We start from the raw sequence: 16,875 nt of genomic DNA, 5'->3' as shown, positions 1-16,875 counted from the left end.
CCGCGGGAGGGCGGGGGCTGGGCTGGCCGAGCGCTCACCCGGCCGGGCCGACCCATCCCGGGCACGGCCCCGAGCGCGGCACCCGCCGCCCTGCCCGGGATAAAAGCCGCGGTGTCCCCGTGGCGGGGTGGATCGGCGCTCGGTTGCCTGGCGGCGCTGTCAGGCGCGGGGCATGGCGGCCGCTGCGGCCAAGGCGGGGGACGAGGCGGCCGGAGCGGGTAAGGGCAGCCCCGCTCGGGGGCCGGCGGGGCTGCGTTGTTGGGGTCTCCGCTGTGTGCTGCGGGTCCCGAAAGCCGCGGTGGCGCTCGAAGGGGCGCGGGGGCCTCGGCTGGGGGGGGCCGGGGTCTCTCACCCCTTCCGGGGCTGAGGGGCGGCTCGGCCGCTCCCCGGTTCGCCCCCGCGCTGTGCCCGCTCCCCGGGCGGGCTGGAGCCGGTCGGGGCAGCGGGGCGAGGAGAGCGGCGTGGGCACGGCTGCCCGCCCTGGGGAATGGGCCTGGCTCGGGGCAGGACAAGCGGCTGTCCATCGTGCTGGAGCATCCCGCAGCCTTGTAGGAGCTTTACAGGCCAGGACTTGAACGAAATAAGGCCCGTTTTCCCTACAGTGGAGGGCTGAGAGGTCTTGGGAAGACAGCGCCTCTTCTGAGGGTGCAGTTCCTTGCTTCCTGCCAAACGAGTAATAAGGATTTCTGGAACGTTTTCCTGCTTCCTGAAAGCCTATTAGGAAAATCTCGTTTCCGAAGTATTGCACCAATGAGCCTTTATAGTATGAAATCATATTGATTTCTTGAAGCTGTATATCATAGAATGCTTTGGGTTGGAAGGGGACCTTGAAGATCATCTCGTTCCATCCCCCCTACCGCGGGCAGGGACACCTTCAACTACACCAGGTTGCTCAGAGCCCAATCCAGCCTTGCCTTGAACACTGCCAGGGATGGAGGAACTATATATGTAGTTCATGCTGTATACTGAATACCTGTATGCTTGCTTAAGCAAGCAAAGTAGAGGACCCTAGCTTGTTGCAAGGAGGAGAAGGACAGACTGTTTTGAAACAGGAACCTGTGCTTCTCTGAGTCTTGAGGGTGCTCACAAACAATAAAGAGGCAGGTACCCCCTTTAACACCTCTGGGAAACCCTCCCATTGTCTGGTATCATACATAAGTGGTTATAGCAAGACTGACTGCAGGGATATCTCGATCTATAGAGAAGCAGGTGGATGGTGACACCATAGAAATACAGTTTCTTGGCAAATGGATGTGTGTTGAGTAGCGAGTAGTCAGATCGTGTTGTACCTTTGTGCTTTAAAGCTGTAACAACCAGTTGTGATGCCACACTGCAGGTGCCCCAGTTTGAAAGGGGCACCTCCTGTGTGAATAAAGAGACACATGAATAAAAGATTTACTCTTGTAATTCTGTACTGTGGGTCCAAGCATTTCTCCTAGGTCCTCAGGGGTCAGTTGTGAATTTTTGTAACAAACCCTTGGATAAATGGGCAGATACAAAGTTTCTGTGTTTAGCTAAAGTGACCAGGGGGTTGCAGAGGTGACAACTTAAATGGGAGACATGCAGTACCTTCTCCCTGAATGTGCAAAGACAGGAGTGTGACTGGTTCTGGTGTTGCTGGCTCTGCATTACTGCTCTTCAGTTTGTCTCCACTCATAGCATAACTAAACCCTAAAAGCCTGTAAACTGTAAGAATATTAATATGTATGGCACGTTGGGGTAAGAACACTATTTGAGACATGCTGCTGAAAAAGGCAGTGTTATTTTCTGAGCAGATAGGGAGAGAAGATCAAGCACTACGATGGTGTTTGTACATAAAATACACAGCAGAGGCTTAATGTGTGAAAATTATTATTATTGGGTGTCACTATGGGTACGCAGTCATTCAAGCTCCCTGTAGATGGCAAATGTTTGCCTTTTAACTTTATATAGCAACACTTTTTACATGGAGCATTGTAATTGTGTGTTCCATTATTAAGTGGTATGCTAGCCTATTTACAATTTGTTCCTGCCCAATGCCACCAGTACTGTGGTATAGTTGTAAGAATGGATTCTTAGTTTAGATAGAATGCCTACACATACATGGTTAGTAGTCAAGCTGCTCAAAACTTGACATCTCTGAAGAATTAAAAAATTTAGTCTCTTTTGAAATTTGAGGTTTTGAGGATGACATCTCTAAATTTAGCTACCAAAATTTTTTTTTTTTTTTGCTCTGCTTCTCATTTCAGAGGGTCTGTTACTGACTTTCCCAGAATTCTGCCAGAGTTCTTTACTGTGACAGGGTCTGAAAGGCATATCTTTGAGTAACTGGATCAGTTACTCTGAGGTGTTTGGACTGAAGTAATTTGCTTCAGTTTTACATGGAAAAGAAATTTAACCTGTATTTCCAAATTATCTGCATGCATTATAAAACATATTGGTTTATCTTGCATTGCTTTTTCAGTCCATGTTTTCATATATTAACTTTGTGGTGCCCTTTTTGTCTTTTTTCTCCTTTTTATTCTAAGGCTTAGTAGTCAACTGCTCAGGTCAAGGATTGCAAAAACTGTGTCCAACCTTACCCTGTGATGCTGATACTCAGACTCTGATTCTGGACAAAAACCAGATAATTAAATTGGAACACTTGGAAAAATGCAGGAATCTGATGCAGGTCAGTATTACTTGACTTGAAATTGCTATGAAATAATGGTACTGTGATGTTAGCATCTTCTGCTTTAAGGCTGTATTATGTAATCAAAGTAAACTAGCAGTTATTGTCTTCATAAAAAAAAAAAAGATGGCTAAAATAGCTTTGTTTTTTTCAGTCTACAGTTGATTGTGGAGGAGGCTGTTTTGTGCATTACCTAGGCAACTAAAAATGAACTAAATAAATCCTAATGGGAGGGGGCATCATAAGAACACTTAGAAAAATCACTGATAACCCAAATTTTGATACTGCTTAGCTTTTGGATACTTGTGCTTTGTAACATTAAAAATAACTTTATTATCACTGAAAGTGCCTCCATAGAAACTCAAAGCTGCCCAATAGTTTCTATAGACAAGCTAAACTGAGATGGGAGAGGTGGGGTTTGTTGCTACAACAAACCTTCACCAGAGTCAGCTTGGCAGTCATGTTACTGAAGTGTTTGTCTAACCAGGATCTATTCTTTAAACAGTTTGTGATCTACAGCCCTGTTAGCACAGGACTTTTTTGTTAATCATGTGAAACATATTTTGTCCTCTGCCATGTTGACAGTAAGTACAATTTTACACCAGGAATGGGGCAACAATTTGCACAGTGAATTGGCAATTCTGGATTTAAAATCTTATTTTCATATGACACGATTCCTCATTCTTTCTCCTTTATTTAGGTGTTGCTAGGAGAATTTCCTCTTAAGTTTACAGAGTGAGTTGAAGACAACGCTCTTTGATCAGTAATTTATTTCCTGGCTCTTGTGTGTTGTTTGTGTTATTTATTTATTTGGAAATTAAATACGTAGATTGAAGAAGTTCCTGTTTGGAGTAGATTTTTAACTGTTAAACATAAAAACCTATTCTGTCTGTGTAGTTAAAACTCTTCCTTTTAACTGTGTGTCCATCTGCAGCTCTCTGTAGCCAACAACCGTTTGGTGCGAATGATGGGTGTAGCAAAACTGACTAAGCTCCGGGTGCTCAACTTGCCTCATAATAGCATTGGGTATGTGGAAGGGCTGAAGGATTTGGTGCACCTGGAATGGCTAAACTTGGCAGGAAATAACCTTAAGGTAAAGTATTTATTCTTTTGTGTTTTCCAGAACTTAGTCTTGTAAAAAATGAAGCAAAGGAATCTGAATACATTTCTGGTTTTGAGTGGAACAAAAATGTTTTGTGTCTACTGATTAATGAAATAGAGGAAGGCAGCTTTGGGACTACAGTTGGCTAGGACAAAATAAAAGGTTTGATATCAAAATATAATGAGAATAAGGAAACAGCCCTGAAAATAGGAAAAAGAAGTATCAGCTTTAAAATGAAACTGTGTTAAAACATGGTTTTTATTTTGGGTTACTTACCCAGTTGTTTTTTTAGCTTTCAAAATAATTTATAGTTATCGATACCTGGTTTTATTTAGTGACTAAAAGAGAGTTACTGTGAGTAATTGACTTCTTTATTTTTGTAGGTCATTGAACAAATCAATTCCTGTCTGTCTCTTCAGCATCTTGATCTATCAGACAATAACATAGCTCAATTAGGTGATCTCTCCAAGCTTACATCGCTGAAGGTAGATGTTATTTTATCTCTATTTTCATTACATTCTTTACATAAGGAAATTTCTGCCTTTAAAAACAATGATAATTCAAACCAGCTTTTAAAGCATTTTAATGAATTACTGTCATATCTAAAGGGAAGCATGTAAGAATTCTTTTCCTTGTTTCCAAGTTGCAGGAACCAAGGCAGTGATTTTGCTATAACTTTCTATAATGATTTTGATGAAGATATGATGGTGAGATCTTGTTCATAGCTCTTTGTTCTCTTAACTTCTGTCATGAATCAAGACAAAGCATACTGTTAACTCTTTTAGCATGAACACTGTAGATAAAAAGTGTTTCCAAATACATTTTTTGGTAACTGTGACAAGAAAGCCTTAATTATAGTTCTTTTGCATGTTTTTTGCAGGTAATGCCTGAACAAGAAATATGGGGGTTTTGATCAAACATACATTTCATCACCATATTTTTATTTTATAGACTCTGTTGCTACATGGAAATATTATAACTTCACTTCGCACTGCCCCTGTCTGCCTGCCTCAGAGTTTGACTGTTTTTTCTTTGGCAGAAAATGAAATCAGAGACTTAAATGAGGTAAAATATAGAAGATACATCACCCTTCCATTAGGTAGACCAAAAGCAGGTAGTTGAACAATTTTTTTGAGGTTGTAGCTGAGAGTGGGCTTTCTTCTTTAAAACAACCCATACTGATGGAAGTAACTTTTAATAGTTTATATGCAGTAACTGTACTTGCATTAGCTGCACGAGCTAGGTGATACCTTTAAAATTCTGCCTGGAAAGAAACTTTGCCTTTTTTCTTTTATATTTTTGTTATTCAAGGCTGTCAAAAGTATACTTTAGGTCTAAATTCGTAGCCTGTCATGATTGAAAGTTGAAAGCTGAGCTGATTAACTGCTGCAGAGAGCTTCTACAGCTACTGTGTTTAGAACAGAGATTTGAATTGCACTTGTTGCAACTGACCTATTTTTCAAACACTGTGTAAGATGAACAAATAATCTGCCTGTGACTTTCGTCTTTATTGCTTTGTTTGTTTGTTTGTTTTAATATAAGTAGCAGCCAAAACTTGGTTGGGAGTTCATGTTGGAAGGAAAAATCTTGTTTTGGTAATACATTTCTCTTCAAAACAGAATAGTGTTTCTTCAGCTTTTTGGCTTGCCTTTTTTTGTTTTTTTTTTTGGTGTCAAAATCCAACACCTGTTGTACTAAACTGGAATCACAGAAATACTAAACCTTTCCATACATAAAGCTCCATTCTCAGATTTTAAGAGAAGCTAATACTTTCCAAGGGCTAATAGTACGTACATAAGAATTAATGGGAAAATGACAGTAGTTGGTAGAAGGTCCTTTGTAGGTGTTGTGTTCAAAAAGAAAATGTGCTTTTTAATGTGTTTGTAATTCTGTTGTTTTGCATGAGATGTCTGGCTGCATCTAGGAAATGTGGTACATTCTGTAAGCATTTAGTGGGTTCAGATAACAAATGTGTCTTATTTTGTCAAGGTTTCTTTCCTGAGTTCTCTTCGTCAGTTGGAACAGCTGTCGATTATGAACAATCCTTGTGTGATGGCCACACCTTCTGTCCCTGGCTTTGACTACAGGCCATATATTGTCAGCTGGTGTCTGAACCTTAAAGTTCTTGATGGATATGTGATTTCTCAGAAGGAAAGGTGACATAATTGTATTAAATCTCTAAAATTAATAAATAAAATTTGGCTAAGCTGAAATCGTATTCTTAAATAATGAAAAAAAATGAAAAAGTGCTAATGATCTGAATTTGTGTTTGTGTTGCTAATGGCCATATGAGATACAGGCTGGTTAACATTGTTGCTTTTGCTAAACTTTTCATCTGTTACACTGGAATTATTATATAAGATCACAAGTTTGTTTATGTAGAAGTATAGTCAAGCTTTTGTTTTGTTATTGAACTCACAATAGCACTTCTACAAAACTGGTAGCAATTTATCAATGCTCTGTTACCCTTTCCAAGCTTACAGCCTTTTTGTAGAACGTGACAATCAGCAGATATTAAAGCAGTAACTTGTGGGAAACTCAAATGTCCCCTTTTATAAAGGGTCTTATTTGTGTGTGCATTTCTACATTTGGCCTTTTTTTGGTATCAATTAGTTACACATTATTTTGCTCAAATCTCTTGTTAGTGTATCATTGTAGTCATTCATGTCACTATGATATGACAAAATTCTGCACATCAGAACAGTCCTAGCATAAGTATTACCCAGTATAAACACATTCTAGTCCACTACATGAATGTAGTCCAGGACATTAATGTCCTTCTTTTCCCATTACTAAAATGAAAAGCTGCCTTTTTTGTCCAAGGTAAACTAACTTTAGCTCTGTTTCACCATCATATGGTATAACTTCCCTGAAAAGTTGTCTGTTAGAATTTAAACTTCTTTTTTTTGTCACTAATAGGGTTTTCTATATTAACTGTGTTATTATATGTATATGTATTATATTAAATATTCTCAGACTGAAGTGCATTTAATTTAAAAACAGATTTCAGTTATTGAATACTTCTGGCAAGATTTGCTTGCTGTGCCTGTTCTGTATGTTTGTGTGAATTCTTCTGGTTTTTTGGATGCTTATGTGAGGGAATACTTTATTCTTTGATCTGGAAATGAAATTCCCAGTTCCCCCGGGCACTGCACATGTTCCAGGTTTTGATTAGATTTGTAGATTAGCTCTTGGGTACCCCCTAGAGGAAGGGAGACTTAGTGGTTTTATGCCATTCATTAACGGTGACTGTTTTCCCCCTTCCTAACAGTTTGAAAGCAGAATGGCTCTACAGTCAAGGTAAAGGAAGATCATATCGACCTGGGCAGCATGTTCAGCTCGTCCAGTATTTGGCTACTGTTTGTCCTCTCATATCTGCGTACGGACTCCAGACTGAAGAGGATGCCAAACTGGAAAAAATACTGAGTAAGCAAAGGTGAGAACTTACTGTTTCTTTCCTAGAGAGTGTAACTGAGAACATAATTCTAGGTCTTATTGTATGTTAGATGTAGTGATTAGAAAGTTGAGCAACAATAGTCCTGTAGTAAGCAGGAGGGTGGTATCTCGTCAAAAGGAACAGAAACTTGGGAGCATCTGGAAGGAGTAACTGTCAGTGCAGATTGGCCTCCAGGCAGAAATTATAGAAATGTGGCCATTTTGGAGGAGAAGGTACACTAAAAGCATATTGACTTTGGAATCTCCAGCTAAGTGCTCTGACATTCACATGATGTTTCTGGGGAAAACTCAAGAAGTTGTCTTGCTAAATATAACTCTAAAAATCTAAAAAAACCTCAACAACCAAACTGAAAAAACCTCAGCAGAAAAAGCAGTCCCCCGAAATTCCCACCTGTGTATATATGCACACACATATCTGATTTATAGGGCAGTTTGACTTTGATCTCTACCTCATGGTCTTCTAATTTAGCTGGGCTGAAACAACCTGTATTTTCTCTGGGTTTATAAAGGATGATTTTAAGTTTGTGGCAATATTTGTTCATTTGTACTAGGATTTTGTCCCTTTAGTAAGGGGGACATCTATTCCTTGATTCAGTCACTTTCAAAAATAAAAGACACTCCCTCCATTCCTCAAACACCTATAGGCATAATGTATTCTACATCAGACACTTAAAATATCTGCATGCCTTCCTTGTGTGTAGAAGTACTTAATGGTTTTTAGTCTATAGTCAGAATTGAGTGTTGGGTTTTTTCCTCTTCTTTTTCCCTTTTTTTTTTTTGATACATGTAATGAAAAAAAAGGGGCAGGAGGAAGGGGAGCAGGAACAGACTGTACCATCCCCTACTTTGTGAGTAGCCCTGTTAATGTCTTGTAGGTATAAGGATCTGAATAACTAGCCTCTTGTTTAGAATGTTTTGATCGCTTGTTTCCTTTGAAGTAATTGATATTTTCTTAGATGTTTTCTGTACTGAAAAAGTTTAAATACAAAATTTGTTGGAACTTTGTGCTTAGACTCCACCAGAGGCAGTTGATGCATCAAAACCAAAATGAGAGACCACCTACCTCTGCTCCCAGCAAAACAGTGCCAGTTGCTCATGAACAGAGCAGTCCAGCTCAACCACCACAGATGGTTCTTGAAAGTGGTAAGAAGCTAATCTACACCTGTGATCTAACCTGTGTAGATTTATCTTTTCAACACAGATAACTTTGCAGAGAGGATTTCAGAACAAGACCCTGTTATTATTTTATTCTAGTGATTTTTGGAGACTTTTTCAACTGAAGTTGTACTTTGTTGTCTAAAAATCTGTTCCATGCTTATTCGTGTCTTGAAATACTAGTAGGTTTGTTAGGTGAAAAACACAAACCAATGCACACAAAGTTATCACTTTGACTGTTCCATTTTATAAAAGTTGACTTCTCCAATGGGATGCAGTTTGTGCAATTTACTGTATCCAGTATTTGTGGATGTTACTTTGTTAAGGGGTTATTTTCCTTAGATAGAAATAATGCTCACCTTTACTAGTATTTTGGATCGTCTTACACACCTGGGTGCTAACTATCAAAACCAGATTGTGAATCCCTGTGAATTGAATGAAGATGTTATTGAAATGCTGTAACACTTGAATATGGCTTTCTGCCTATCTAGAACCTGTCATCCAGAAGAATTCTTGGGTTGGACCAAGTGCAAACAATGACCATTCCTATGCAGCAAAGAACACTTGTCCTCTTGAAAGAAGCTTTCACAAGGATCTATACCTTGAAGATGTACAGACAGATGAAGACAAACTAAACAGCAGCCTTTTGTCCTCAGAGTCTACTTTCATGCCAGTTACTTCAGGATTGTCTCCAGTGTCTCCCGCTTTGGACCTGAAGCTACATGGAATCAGTTTGGGCCTAGAAGATGATGATGATACAGTGATTGAATGTGTGAGAGATGTTAATAGTAGAGAAACAACTAACAAGCAAGAAGCTTCATGTGTTACAAGAGAGCACACAAACAGGGCAGTAGGAAGTGTGGAAATGCAAGAAAATGTCAAAGAGATTGTGGTGTTGCCTTCTCCTGACCCAGGAGCAGCTGGACTGGCTGCTAACACCAGCAGCTGCTCAGTGTCCTCTGAAGATCATGTTCTTCATAGTCACCCCAGCACCTCGTTAGGTGCTAAATCAGGAGTAAAAACTCTCTGCCCTGACCAGATGACAGGAGAAACTTCTGATTCATTAGCTGTTGTTAACCAAGGTGCAGCTGAACTGCAAAGGATGACCAAAGCAGCTACCAAGCTTCAAGCTTGCTGGAGAGGATTTTACACGAGGAACTACCACCCTCGAGCCAAGGAAGTGCGAAATGAAATTCGACTACACAGAATGCAGGAGCACATAATTTGCTTAACTCATGAAATAGAAAAGTAAGTTGAGGTCATGCTATGTATTTTCAAATCTGTATGAATATAACCATCACTCCTGGGTATTTCATAACAGGTGTAAATGGATCTTGATATAACTACTCACAGTAGAACCTCTCATCAGAAACATAAAATGGTGATTACATTTACAGGGTCACTTCCTGTAAGGTAAGCACAGTTATGCACATACTCTCAAGGTGCCTTCTATGAGTGGGTTGGGTTAGAACACATTTTTCTATTCCTCTATTAGCAGGACTTGCATATTTCTGTGGATAACCCAAAATAGAAATTGTTGAGTTGGACTTTTATTTTCACTTGTCTTCTAGCAATTACAGAGTCTATAAATGAAGTGTCCGTATTGAGTTGTTCCTCTGTTGCTGGTGAAAAGAAGAATTCCCTCTGCCTTGTATGATACAATTTTAAAATGTGACTCTGTTTTGTTCTGTCTTTATTTTTTGATCCTGTGAGTCCTTGTTCGGATAAGATCATTATCAAACTTCCTCAATTTGTAAGATAGAAATTCTGGATTTACTTATCAGCCTGGGACTGTCAGTCTGCCAGGCACTTTTTCTTTACTATCACAAGTGATGTTAGTTCTGTGGATCAAGTTGAGTGCTCAGTGAACCTCTAGAAACTCCCAATGCTTACACATCGTACTGCATCCAGGTATCAGCTGGGGAGAGCATAATTTGAAATGAAGTGTTATTGTAGAGGGGGACGATGATAGTTGTGCAGGAAAAAATAAGAGCTCAGGTTCAGTTTCCAAAAAGACACTTAAATTATTGGCAAGCCAATAAATGTGCTGCAGTAAAAGGAAGCAGAATCTAAATGTAACTGAAAAAGAAACTTGAAGTCAGCAGCTGGGTATTGATGGCAAGCCAGACTGCAGTAATTTCTTAATGTTAGGCTCTGTTTTATTTTTCAAGAGTGCTGTTATATAAGTAGACATTCTTATGTATTCTTGTTGCTCTGTTACCCAAATGTTACTTATTTAAGATGCATAAATTTTGGCTGTGTGTTCTTGCAGACTAAGAAAAGAAAGAGAGGAAGACAAGATGCAAAGGCTTGTACAGGAGGAAGCTGTCAGATTTCTTTGGAACCAGGTAAATAGTTTTAGTCCTGTTGTTTTCCTGCTTATATATGAATTTGAAAGGCATTATTTCATACTGTAGCTCCTGAAGAGATAGTCAATATGGTTTACTTTTTCCACTGATGACTTGAGTGGCTTCATAGAATCAAATTGCCGTGTTGTTTGCTATGTTCTTATTCTGGGGGAAAATAACTTTCAGAAGGATTAGTGCAAGAACATTGGTTTTGTTACTAAAGGCTAAATTGTGGCCTGGTGTGAGAAGGAAGACAAATGCAAGGGAAGCTAAATAAATGTAGCAGAACCGTGAAGAATGATGTGACTGCTAAATACCCAGGGCAAATGAAATGCCAAGCTGTGTTGCTTGTGAGCAACTCATTTCTGAAGTAGGAAAGTTATTAATACATCTTTTAATAAGCTATTAATCCAAAAATAAGACTCTTTTCTTAAGGATCGATTATTGCATAATGGTTCCCCATCCTTTCTGTTTTTAAGAACAGATTCCTTTTTCTTCAGGTACTTGGACTGAGAGCTTGTGTACTCTGTCAGGGCTTCTAGGTTTAAAAGCCATGATTTATCAGTGGGAAGAACAAAATTTCCCTAAAGGTATATCAAGCCTTTTGTATGTCTCTTATCTTAGGTTTTATACTAGTGCTTGGTTGCTGAATGCAAAAAATACTCTAGAAGTCAAAATACTTTTAGTTACACTTAATAATGAATTTATCTCTATGTTTTACAGGTTAAATCCCTTCAACAATGGCAGCTTTCAGTGATGCAAAATTTAGGTGCTACTGGGACCCCTTCAGCTAGTATTTTATGCTCATCCAAACCACCTATTCAGTCATCCACACTTGAGCAAGAAGCCCCACCAAATGTTAATTCTGCTTTGTTAGTTTCAGCTAGTGATGATCTTCAGGAAAAATCTTTGTTGCAATTCCCAGATTCTGGTTTTCATTCTTCTGCAGCTGACCAGACTCACGCCAGTGATCTGTGTAGCTCTGAAAAGAGCTTTGCTGAAGGAACAGAGAGCTCTCTTTCAATGGAAACTGTCAAACAGTGTGGCACTTCTGTTTCAGCATATTCCTCAGATGCAGAGGATGGCCATGGGGAATGTGGGCAAAGTAAAGAGAGCTCTAGTAATGAGCAGGACAACGGACTAATACAACAGTATTTGAAATCTGTTCAGCAGCTGGAAGAGGCTGATGAAGTGACAGATTGCAATGAGGAAATGGAGGGCAGCTGTCCACAAATCGCTATTTCAGCAGAAAGCCAAGATTCTTCATTGGACGCTGTCTCTCTAGATCTCCCTCAAGATACATCTTCCCCTATTCAAGGTGAAATCAGTCAGACACCAGAAAGCTACAAACTGGATTCAGAAATGGTAGAAGGGAAGCAAACGGACTGTGATTCTTCATTTCAGATGCTGCATGTTGGAATAGCTGTATAATAGGTTCAGTCCCACAAAGGATGAGGGATTCCATTTCACTTTCTTGTCTTTTTCTCTTTTATACAAAACTTATTTTTCATGTGTGCTGTTTTAGATTTTGACATGTTACCAATTTGTGTTGTACTTAGTATTTTATTTATGTTGCTGAGGACTGACACTAACTATAGTACCCTGAAATCAGCAAAGTTCTCAGTGACAATCATTATGCACTTTATTTTCCAACATAAAACTGCTATCCTAATAACTGGCTTCCATTAAATTAATCTGAAGATTAAGGTTGTGAGTGGCAGTGGTAGTGTTTGCTGTAAATTCACTTGAGTGAATGTGTCAGTAAGTATTGGATTTTTTTTTTCTACAAAGAAGGATTAAGTTCTTCTTTTGCAAAGAGAAGGAAACAACATGGGAGGAAATGGAATTGATACAGGCAGTGCATCCTGTCATAGGCAGGATACAGTCTGATGAGAAAGGTGAAAGAAGTTGCTTTTCAGACCTTTTGACTTTAACAAAAGTTTGGTCAGTGTATAAAAGATGCATTCCAGAAAACCAGTGTCCAAGTCAGTGACCTTTTTGGAAATAACTTGAAGCTGCTGGCTAGGAATTAGGTCATTTACATATGCACTGAAACAGGGACTTACAGAAGAGACCTTAGGGAGCTTCAAATAAGCTTTGGCCTTTGCTTGCCCTGGAGTTGAATTTCCCTGCTTTCTCAGGTAAGACTCAAAGTGGAACCAGCAGCAGCCAGGACTAAATAAGAATTTCAAAAGGGCATATGATTTGGGAACATCATTTCCAAGGCTGCACTGCTGGGTTACAGCAGCAGACTTGATGGCATGTTTTGCTCCATAAAGATGCTGATGTCACTGTGGGATTTGGATGTGCATGCCTTTCAAGACAGTGCTATTGATGGATCACAACTACTCCTATCTACAGGTATAAATATTAAAAGCAAATGCCATGACTTAAAATTATTTTTTCATATTTCTGTTGGGTTTTTGCTTGTTTCTTTTCCCCTGTATGTCCAGTATTTGACACTTTAACTAGGTGTGGATAAAAAGTTGTATTTATTCTCTGTTAGCAAATATGCTGAGATACCTAGGCTATGCTTTCCACTTAAACACTGGGCAAACAACAGGGCTTGTATCTTGCCTAACCATTGCTGTGTTGGGCTTTTTAATGGAAAAGGATCAGGTATCTTGGTATACAGCAAAAGTGGCAAGGGAAATCTGGTTTTGCCATGTTGTTTGTGATGGACACTAGTGAAATAAAAATTGATATTGTGAGTTACAGGGGTCAGTTCAGTTTGCTAATGCTGCGGTTCTCAGTGTTTACTGGAAGGTCAGTGTTTCAGTAGTTTGCTAATGTTTACTTCTCAGCTATGAAGACACATGCTTATTGTAATTCTCTGAATCCACAGGTTAACTTCTGGTGCTATGGTGTCATTAAAATCAACTAGTGCTGTTTTAAAGTGACTCTTATGGCCACCCTACCAGGTAAAATAATTTAGTTTTTGTAAAGCTTTGGTTGCTTGTCTACTTCAGGTTCTGAGCTGAAATCTACCACTACTCAGGAGTTTGGTATGAGGCCAGTATCTGCTTGAGACCTTAAAATAGCCTTTATGTAGAACATAAATGGTGTATTGGACTTGTACCAGCCATCTGCCCTGTGGTGAAGTTCACCTTGGAAGACTAAAGCTTGCCTCTGTGTACAGAGTAGCCATCATCTCTTTTTCACTATCCCAGAAAAAGTTCTAGGACACTAACTTCTCAAAAGAGCTATCACTGCAGTCAGGCTGACATTTGACTGTGCCTTCCATACATGGTAACATTTAAGAAAAAACCCCAAACAACTGAGGTGGTAGGTTCTTAATGGGCTCACTCTCTCGCTGAATCTAGTTACAGCACATTTGTAGCATAACCATATTCATAATTAGAGCACAATTGTGCTTGGGTATTGAAAGTGGTACAGGTGCATTAATATATCACAACATCTAATAATTGTGCAAAGAAGTGTGTAGTCCACATGATCATACCCTTGCCATCTGAAAGTTTTGAACTTGGCTTTAAATCTGTCATGCTTGGGGATCTGCAGTTCATAGGACTTGGCTCTTTGACTGTCAACATGTTACATAAAAAGAAATTTCATGTAAGCCTTTAAAGGGATGTTCTTTGGGTTTTGAGAGATAAGTTATTTCAGTCTGTGAAACAGTTGTTGGACCTTACACTCAAGAGGCAGTGGTTAGGTGTAATCTCTTCCATGGCAGAATGCTTTATTTGCATTCTCAGGACCTGGGAGAAACTAGACTACTTGCTGGATAAAAATGTTTCACTTACAGAAGACACTGAGGGAGCACAGATATTTTGCCATTTTGTATTGTCACTTTTGCTGCAGAGTCAAAAAGAGGAGAGACAACTTGAATTTTGGAGGTGTCAAAGGGGGAAAACTTGGTGAAAGTTAATTTTTCATGGAAGCCCTAGATGTTTATTGACATTTCCTTTGTTACTAGGACTTGAGAATGCAAACACAAACACAAAGGCAGCATTTCAACTAATGCCTGGATCAACTGTTGTCCTTATTAACTTGTAACCTGTATATCCAAAGGTGGTTTTATGAAGGTACAGCAAAGCATGTACCGACATATGATCAGCTTTATCTTTTTGAGGGAAACTGTGAAATACAAAACCTTTTTTTTCTGATGTTTTGAAAAGTATCTTGCATGTGTAGAAGATGAGTTGCCTAAATATAGAGAAATCAAAGAATGGTGAAGTTTTGGATTAGTTTTTATAGGGTAAAATGCTATTAGTTTGTATATACAGAAAATATTTTCATCCTGACCATTCAAATGCATACAGGAAAAGATGTAATGAGGGAGGGATACAGTGGAAAAATAAGGAATAAAGCTGGATGTATACTTAAAAATGGCTTCTTTCAGTCCTGTTTTGAGCTCTCAAAGAATCATGATTTGGTAATATCATAGTTAAAATGGCTTAACATTTACTCACCTTTGTCTAGATACGTTTTCTTAATCTAGGTATGTAATATTCTTTTATCTGGATAGGGATGCACAGCTCCCTTTGGAGATGATGGAAATTTCATAAAGGAATTGGAAGGCCTAAAATATGAAAACCTATGTCTGAAAATTTCCTGTGTTAATATTGTATTCTTTCAACATTTTCCTTTGAACAGGCTTCATATTCAACAGAAGAATGTACTTTGTACAATAAAAGTTTGTCCCTTGTGTTTTGTGCTGGGCTGATACTCCAGTTGTAATGGGAGAGGTAACTAATGGTTATTTGCCAGGCAATGTTGTCAGCTCTGCCATGAGTACAGTTTAAATGCTTCTTTTATTTGCTTCAGAAAAATCACCTAAATACAGCTCAGACTATTTAAACTGCACCACACAGGTAGTTTTGCCCCAGATGAGATAGCTGGCCCATGCAAGCCTATTTTCAGCTAGTCTGTGGCAGAAATTAGTCTTTTGTCTGTTTCTCTGAAGGTAGGGACAAGTGGTTTTATACCATAAAGCAAGAAGCCATTAAGACGGCAAATTTTATTTTGCTGCTTCTAAACCACAAATATCCTTCAGCCAATACTTGAGAAAGTCCTTGTAAAACTAAACTGCAGAAGCCTAACAACTGTTGATAGTTAAGTTTCTTAAACAACCATAGATTCTACTATTTGCATGCAGCAGTTTAAATAATGCACTTAGCAGCCAGTCTGTATATAAAAAAAAGTTGGTTTTTTTCTGAATAATGTTTGTATTTGAGCTTGCAAATTGTTCTTGTTTTTTATGAATTTGTATATATTGTCTGAAGAATTCCAATCTTAATTTCTACTTGTAGCAGGTCATTTGATGAACAAAAAAGGAATATGCATTCCTTTGAGACTACCTGGGTAATTTTTACTGGACTTGATGTTCTATTGTGTCTCACACAGATTTGCTTTTTCCTGTGAGGATAGAATTGTAGCATTGAATGGAGACTGACTGAATGACAATAAAATGTAAAAACTGGTCAGTTCCTCTGATAGTGGAAAAGACACTTTTTTTCCCCCTGTTGTATTAACTTTCCCCCCCCTTGAGGACTGTGCCACCTGAGTAAGTATGCATCAAGTATTCATGAAGTCTTTCAAAGTATCTTTTTTTTCATAGTTACACTTTTTCCCCCCAGATTGATTTTTATAGGACTAGGTTACTGAGAAACACTTGCTTTCTATATGCCTCCTGAAAAGCTGGGACTTTCTGTCTGTTTTTAGTTGTTTTCTTTATGTCAGTAATGGGAAAAGCACATGATCCTTTTCTTGCAAAAACATAGAATAGTATTTATCAGGAAAGGTGCTTTATCTCTTGGAAAGTGCCACACCAAATTTTTCTGTATAAGAGCTCTCAGTAAGAATCTTCTTTTTTGGCTTCATTACATTTATAAATATATGGGCTAAATTCACTTGTAGCATAATTCTACAGAACTAAATTTTGTTGAGTCTTTGACAGTAGTATTCTACCTCTAAACTAAAATTTGAGAAAAAAAGAACAATTGGGCATTGATTTGTCTTTCTACTTCTTGCTGTTTTGTGTGAAGAATGGCGGGTGGTTGAATTGGTACCGTTCATATATTTTCTATAAGTGTTTACATTTCTGGATTTATTGTTTCTTAAGTATTTTGTTTGTATCTCTGAGTTTTGAATTTTAAATAAATGATTTGTACATTTATTGAAAATGTTAAGGTGTACGTGTACTT

At 38.7% G+C, this 16,875-nt stretch overlaps 1 protein-coding gene across 9 annotated transcripts; it reads left to right on the top strand.

The window, feature by feature from the left end:
- Positions 1–8: 8 nt before the first annotated feature.
- On the top strand, positions 9–16,854 carry CEP97 (centrosomal protein 97). 9 transcript variants are annotated; one of them, XR_010428028.1, is made up of 13 exons: positions 10–218; positions 2,508–2,650; positions 3,585–3,743; positions 4,136–4,237; positions 4,704–4,817; positions 5,742–5,908; positions 7,024–7,188; positions 8,221–8,351; positions 8,855–9,611; positions 10,636–10,711; positions 11,435–13,072; positions 13,557–13,632; positions 16,076–16,854. XR_010428028.1 is itself a non-coding variant. In XM_064644189.1 (12 exons), exons 1-12 carry the CDS (start codon positions 173–175, stop codon positions 13,559–13,561), a joined length of 2,460 nt encoding a protein of 819 aa, XP_064500259.1. In that variant the 5' UTR covers positions 9–172; the 3' UTR covers positions 13,562–16,854. The 9 variants fall into 9 exon arrangements, 3 of the variants coding, with proteins under 3 accessions (XP_064500259.1, XP_064500258.1, XP_064500260.1); XM_064644189.1 differs by having other exon boundaries at positions 9–218; positions 11,435–12,029; positions 13,557–16,854; XR_010428025.1 differs by having other exon boundaries at positions 13,557–16,854.
- The last annotated feature ends 21 nt before the right edge of the window (positions 16,855–16,875 follow it).

The sequence above is a fragment of the Pseudopipra pipra genome, chromosome 2 (genome assembly GCF_036250125.1).
Source record: "Pseudopipra pipra isolate bDixPip1 chromosome 2, bDixPip1.hap1, whole genome shotgun sequence".
NCBI classification, from domain to species: Eukaryota; Metazoa; Chordata; class Aves; order Passeriformes; family Pipridae; genus Pseudopipra; species Pseudopipra pipra.
The sequence above is the reverse complement of the archived record's forward strand: the minus strand, read 5'-3'. Positions and strand labels throughout refer to the sequence as shown.